Raw genomic sequence first — 6,818 nt, forward strand, 5'->3', positions numbered from 1 at the left:
GCAAATAATCCCATAATGAGCTGAAAATATGATGCTTTGTTATGGACTAAACTATCCAAAAATGTGTAAATTGGTCAAAAGTAGCTCAACTTGAACCAGCTAAAACAGTGGAATGTTTCTTGCAAATGAATGTATTAACAATAATTTAATGCAATGTATAACACTGACACTGGCCAATAACTCTCACACACAATAACACTTTAGATATGGACATGCAGTATCATATTAATACAGATTTTTTTTTAAATCCAAACCTGTCCTTTCAAGTATATTTTTCTGATATTACTAATATTACTGGAGGATATATGTTTTGGGCGGGGTCATCAGATGCACATAAACACCGGTAAAGTTGACTACCACTCTGAGACACTGTCTCACACGGACGTGGCTCTTCCCTGTGAGTGGCTGCGACTTTTATTTTGAAACCAGAGCGGAAGTGGGTGTGCTGCCCCGATAGCTGGGTATTATAAGAGCTGCTCTGTAGCTTCGTGGCTAGGTTGGCAGTAGGTTGTTTTCCTGATAGCCGCCCGGGGTTCCCTGTCTCTGCCACTGCAAAATCGGTCATTACAGCGGCACACCAGACGGACTATAGGTTACAGGTTTGTTTTTCTTGATTTGACAATATATAAATGTTATCTGACAGCTAGCTATAACGTCACGTTTAGTGTCTGTCAGCCATGTTACTGTATATCAATCAATGATGCAGCTAGCCACAGTAACCGTGTTTATTTTTAGCAGCTAACCTTCGCTGACTGCAGTGCAATGAAACAGAGATATAGGCACCGTGTACTTGCTGGAGTCCAACATTGTTGATGATACGCTGCTAGCATGACTGTCGATGTTAATGTAAATATTGAATCCGTGGATATTTGCCCCTGCATACCCCAAGTTGTTGATGGGTTTTTTTTTTTACAGTGTGTTAGCTAGCGCACTAGCTGTCTGCTGGTGTAAAGCTAAGAGGTAGCTACCGAGTTTTGATCTGGCCATGTCCCCCCGTTCAGAAATCAAACCAAGGCCCCAGTCAACAAACTCACATTTATTGTGACTGGATGTCATAAAGCATAAATGCACACCAGTGTCCAGGGCAGCTGGCTTGAGGTTGAGCTAAAAGTGTGTGAGCTTTCTATTAAGTACGGTAGGTTAACTTTAGGATGCGTTAGCAGTGGATTAAGGAGATCATGCTTCTTTAGCTTGTCTCGCTGCTTCCAGCGGGTCGGAATCACTACTGTGTGACTTGGAAACATCCCTGAATGCATCACACCGCTCGGGCATGTCTCCTTAACGCTTGCTGTCATTACGTCATGATGCACAGGCCTGTGTTAGTTGGCTTTTCAGGCATGTAGTCTCATTGACAAGATGACAAATGGTTGATTTCCAGTGTCTCAACTGGTTGTTGGCCACATGTCAATGAATCTGAAAATCGCACTGAATCAGTAGCCTTTTCAAAATGTCTACACTGCACTGAAATGTGGCTTCCTGCTCTCAGATGGACCAGCAGGACCAGTCCTATATGTTTGCCAGTCTGAAACGGCCTCACTCAGAGCAGCTGCTGCAAGGCCTCCAGCTCTTGCGGCAGGATCATGAACTATGTGACATCGTCCTGCGTGTGGGTGATGCCAAGATCCATGCCCACAAAGTAGTGCTGGCCAGCATCAGCCCTTACTTCAAGGCCATGTTCACGGGTAACCTGTCGGAAAAGGAGACCTCTGAGGTGGAGTTCCAGTGCATTGACGAGACTGCCTTGCAGGTATGTATGGAGCCAGACACCTTATTAACTGCACTGATTAACTGAGGTGTCATGGGTATTGTTTATGTGACGCTTTTACTCTCTCTCTTCTAGGCCATCGTTGAGTATGCCTACACCGGCACGGTGTTTATCTCCCAGGAAACAGTGGAATCTCTGCTACCGGCTGCCAATTTACTCCAAGTTAAGCTCGTACTTAAGGAGTGCTGCTCCTTCTTGGAGAGCCAGCTGGACGCTGGGAACTGTATAGGCATCTCCCGCTTTGCAGAAACATACGGCTGTCATGACCTGTGCCTGGCTGCAACTAAGTTCATCTGTGAGAACTTTGAGGAAGTTTGTCAGACAGAGGAGTTTTTTGAACTGACGAGGGCTGAGTTGGATGAGATTGTGTCCAATGACTGCCTTAAGGTGGTCACAGAGGAGACTGTATTTTACGCCTTGGAGTCGTGGATCAAATATGATGTAACCGAGAGACAGCAGCATCTGGCGCAGCTGCTGCACTGTGTTCGCCTTCCACTCCTCAGCGTCAAATTTCTCACCCGCCTATATGAAGCCAACCACCTTATACGAGATGACCACGCATGCAAGCACCTGCTCAATGAGGCCCTCAAATATCATTTTATGCCTGAGCACCGGCTCTCCTATCAGACTGTGTTGTCGGCACGACCCAGGTGTGCCCCGAAGGTGCTGCTTGCAGTAGGAGGCAAGGCTGGACTGTTTGCAACATTAGAAAGGTAATGATAATAATTTGGAGCACTGTGGAAAGGAAACGTTGCAAACTTCTGGATTGTATATGCCTGTCTAAGTTCTGTGTTCAAAAACAAGTAGACTCATCAGATGATTTCTGTCTTTCTCTTGCAGCATGGAAATGTATTTCCCTCAGACAGATTCGTGGATAGGACTGGCTCCTCTCAGCGTACCCCGATATGAATTTGGAGTGGCAGTGCTGGACCACAAGGTGTATGTGGTGGGCGGCATCGCCACACACATGAGACAAGGCATTAGCTATCGGAGACACGAGAGTACAGTGGAGAGCTGGGACCCTGAAAGCAACACATGGTCCTCGGTAGAGCGTATGGCTGAGTGCCGCAGCACGCTCGGGGTGGTCGTCCTGGCTGGGGAGCTGTACGCCCTTGGTGGCTATGACGGCCAGTATTACCTCCAGTCAGTGGAGAAATATGTCCCCAAATTGAAGGAGTGGCAGCCTGTGGCACCCATGACAAAGTCCCGCAGCTGCTTTGCCACCGCTGTGCTGGACGGCATGGTGTACGCTATTGGAGGCTATGGCCCAGCCCACATGAACAGGTACTGCCACTGTGGATATGATCTTTTCCCTTTTCCCTAACACATTTATGCTATATTTAAGAATGAGGAACTTTGAACATGTGTGATAATGTGACTGATGAACTTGTTATAGTTAGTTATTGTGAGTATACATTGTGAATAACATTTTTCCCTTCAGCTGAAACCACTTCTATTGAAGATTTTGTATGATGTGAGGACTGCACACAGCCATATAGAAACAAAACACGCAGCTAACCTTTGTTCTCCTACAGGTGACATTTGGCACGAGTAACATAAAGCTTTGGTGCTCAAACACCCTTTTTTAAAAAAAAAAAAAGTCTTTCATCTCAGTGAAAAGCCACTAGCTCTTTTAGATGCCGTAACCTGTCTTTCTCGCTCAAGGTCGTGTTGGTTATTTAATAGAACTAGCAATCAAGTGAGGGATGTCAAGTGTTGCTGAGAAAATGGCCAGGGCCCTGTTAATGAGTGGAGCCATAACAGAAGTGGTGGCTGGAGTTTCATTGAGAGGGTGCCTGGCTCTGTGCTGCTGATTAGACCGGTGTTGTTGCTGTGGACCTCTAGAGAGCGGTGCCTCTGTTGCTCGTTTCCTTGACTCCTGAAACCCCTCAGGAGAATGTGTTTGGATAGAGAATCTTTGGGGAATATTTTTTTTTTTTCCGTTCCCCAGTGGCTTATATGTCCTTGCATACTGCAAAACAATCCCAATGCCAGAGTTCCAGTCACTGTTGTGGAGTTTGTTTAAGTCTGGTCAGATTTAGTAATTCATAGCCTCATTAAGCAGTTTGTATGATCAGACCTCCCTGAGCTGTTTGTAGCCTTTAAATATGGCTAAATATCAGTTCAATTAAGTTCTGTATTTCCAAATTAGACTTGCATCTGAAGAAGATTCCCCACTCCTGAAATAAATCTTTTGAAGAGTACATTGGTTTTGCATGTCTTATTGTTGAGCAGATTTCCCAGATAGCTGCTGTTTCAGTTATGCCTGTCTAATATATGAAAACAACAATGGTTATTTTCTAACAATGGGTAAATCACTATAACATTAAGATGGGGGTTTATTTAGGAATTTTAGAGGGCTGGGAAATCGGTTCCGTTTATATTTGGACTTTTTAAACCTCTGTGCATTTTGTTAATCGTGCTGAATCTGTTCCACACAGCGTGGAGCGATACGACCCCAGCAAGGATGCCTGGGAAATGGTAGCCCCCATGGCAGATAAGAGGATCAACTTCGGAGTGGGCGTCATGCTCGGCTTCATATTCGTGGTGGGTGGACACAACGGAGTGTCGCACCTGTCCAGCATCGAGAGGTATGATCCGCATCAGAACCAGTGGACAGCCTGTCGGCCAATGAATGAACCACGTACTGGTGAGTTTACGTCATATTTTAGCTAGAGCCCCCGTTTGTAGGATTTAGAAATTAATGCTATTGGCTAAATACAACTGTGGCGTTATCTTGCAGGTGTGGGCTCTGCCATCGTGGACAACTACCTCTATGTGGTGGGAGGTCACTCCGGGTCATCCTACCTGAACACTGTCCAGCGCTATGACCCTATCTCAGACAGCTGGTTGGACTCGAGCGGCATGATGTATTGCCGTTGCAACTTTGGTCTGACTGCCCTTTGACCCATGGCCCGGCCAGCTAGGACCCAATAAGAGATCTTAGACACAAAGACGTTTCTTTTTTGTTGTCTCCTCCTCTTTCCCCACATTCATCCTCCAGGTGCAGAGGAGCGCTGCACACCGACGTGAACACCAGAGGAGAGAGAGCCTGCTGGGTGGATGGATGTGCCGGGCTAGCTGGCTGGTTAGAGGGGGACCACAGGCGTGGCTGCAGAGATGAGGAAGAGCTGCAAAGTCGTGCAGAAAAGAGAAAGATGGGAGGAAGATTGGACGGCTGTCGTCAAGGGCACGAGGAGACAACCGCTCTACTGCTGCTGGACCACAATGAGGACTCTGAGCCATTTCCCAGAGGATTGTGGGAGAAAACTTGTCACTTTTGTTTCTAACTTTTCTGTTGTGTTAGCAGACATTGTTTGTTTTCCTTCATGCCATTAATTCTGTTTAACACTTCAATCTTTTTTTTTTTTTTTTTTTTATTTCCCTGCTGCAACTGGAACCATGTGTTCAAATTTTGTAGAACACTGCAGTTTGCTGGTGTATTGGTATGAATATGTGGTTGTTGGCCATGTAGTGTGTATGTCCGTGTGTATGCTCGAGGGGTACATGCATGTCAGATAGGATTGTTTGTTTTGTTACGTGTCTGCGTGCAGAACTGATGCTTGGGCTCAGCAACGCAGGAGTTCTGCATCAAAATCAGTGCTTCACAAAAAAGAGAAAAGTTGGAATCTTTATATTTTCTCAAAAAGGGCTGCCTTTTTCTCTCTTGTAAATAGTCTAAATGAAATATATAGATATGAATATATCCTCTAGTGCATTGCCTGTAAATGTTTTTCTGCACTGGGTCACTAGTGTGTGTGCGGATGTGTGTGTAGTTCGATTCCAAGGGTCAGTGTAGAGGTGAATGACAAATTCTCCTCAGAGTGTTTGCCACTTAGTCTCTGCTTCATTCCTCGGAGCCATTTAAAAAACCCCATGTTGTAGCTTTTGTTAATCTTCCTACGGTCAGGTCATGAACTTGCTACTCTTCACGATAGTTGAAATCGACCTTGGCCCTCTTTTCACCCTTTGGTCTGTACACAATACCAACTGGTGCTATATTTAGGATTCAGGATTCAGCTGTTTGTCTGTGTTGCCTCACATAATTAGGTCAACCTCTGTTCAGCCTCTGCTACATTACTGCATTAGATTAAATGTGCATTTAAATGCATAAAATTTAATGGCCCCCAACCATGCAATAAGAACTCCTCCTGAAAAGTAAGCCTGTGGTTGGACGACCACAAACTCCTCTCTGAAAATTAGCACTATGTTTTATTTGATCTGTTCTAGTTAGCCTTCCCCTCCCCTCAGATTGTCCCTGTTGCAGGACATGAGCATGTTTTGTAATTGTCTCTACGCCTGTTCCTTGGTAAATATCACTCTCTTAGCCACAAACAAGACTTCTCTGCCTGTGATTGGGACTGACGCCTGCTCTTTGCACTCGCCACCAAACGTGATCCTCATGTAGCCAAGGTCTTGCTTGCAAGCTCAGGTTCGAGGTAATCCGTTCACAGCTTCATGTGAAGTGCCAAATCATGCCCCCCCCCTCCATCTTTCCCATCTCCAGTCCCTCATGTGCCACAATTGAAAAATTTTCTTCTCGCCCTTTTTGCTAATGTATCAGCACTACATTCTTCCATGCTGTCATATAGAGATGGATGATAAAGCACCAAGGGCTGTGCCAGCCACCTCAGGCCATGTTGCCACTGTCTCCAGTCCTGTGTCCTGGTAGAGAGACCAGAGCGCTCCCCTGGGTGTGTCTTACTGGTTGAGGGTGTCGCTCTGTGCAGCCTTGGGCTCGGTTAATGGCCAGATCAAGCAATGCACAGCAATAGAGGGGGCGCCAGGCTAGGAAAGGCTAGGTGTGAAGTCTGTCTTGTTGAGTCACTGTTAATGTTCAAGTCTAGTTTGAGTTGCTTTGTGCACTGATGTTTGCACACAAGTGGAAACTTAACCAAGCTCTGCATTGCACTTACCAAACTATTTGATACATATTGTAATTTGTACATATGTTTTGATTTAGGATAATGGCATTTAAATAATGCAATAAGACTTCTGTTCTCTCTGTGGATGAATATGTTTTGTGTTTGTCTCTTTAAAAAGCCAAGGCATC

At 45.4% G+C, this 6,818-nt stretch overlaps 1 protein-coding gene across 1 annotated transcript; it reads left to right on the forward strand.

The window, feature by feature from the left end:
* Positions 1-513: 513 nt before the first annotated feature.
* Positions 514-5,847, forward strand: LOC139212146 (kelch-like protein 28). Its single transcript, XM_070842618.1, has 6 exons — positions 514-599; positions 1,487-1,747; positions 1,841-2,478; positions 2,606-3,049; positions 4,207-4,415; positions 4,509-5,847. The coding sequence occupies exons 2-6, from the start codon at positions 1,487-1,489 to the stop codon at positions 4,670-4,672; spliced, it is 1,716 nt and encodes a 571-aa protein (XP_070698719.1). The 5' UTR covers positions 514-599; the 3' UTR covers positions 4,673-5,847.
* The last annotated feature ends 971 nt before the right edge of the window (positions 5,848-6,818 follow it).

The sequence above is a fragment of the Pempheris klunzingeri genome, chromosome 13, assembly GCF_042242105.1.
Source record: "Pempheris klunzingeri isolate RE-2024b chromosome 13, fPemKlu1.hap1, whole genome shotgun sequence".
NCBI lineage: Eukaryota > Metazoa > Chordata > Actinopteri > Acropomatiformes > Pempheridae > Pempheris > Pempheris klunzingeri.

Coding starts and splice junctions, on each gene's coding strand:
- LOC139212146 (XM_070842618.1), top strand. CDS start 1,487: ATGGACCAGCAGGACCAGTCCTATATGTTTGCCAGTCTGAAACGGCCT. Junction 1,748..1,840: donor TTGACGAGACTGCCTTGCAG/GTATGTATGGAG, acceptor TCTCTCTTCTAG/GCCATCGTTGAGTATGCCTA. Junction 2,479..2,605: donor CTGTTTGCAACATTAGAAAG/GTAATGATAATA, acceptor TTTCTCTTGCAG/CATGGAAATGTATTTCCCTC.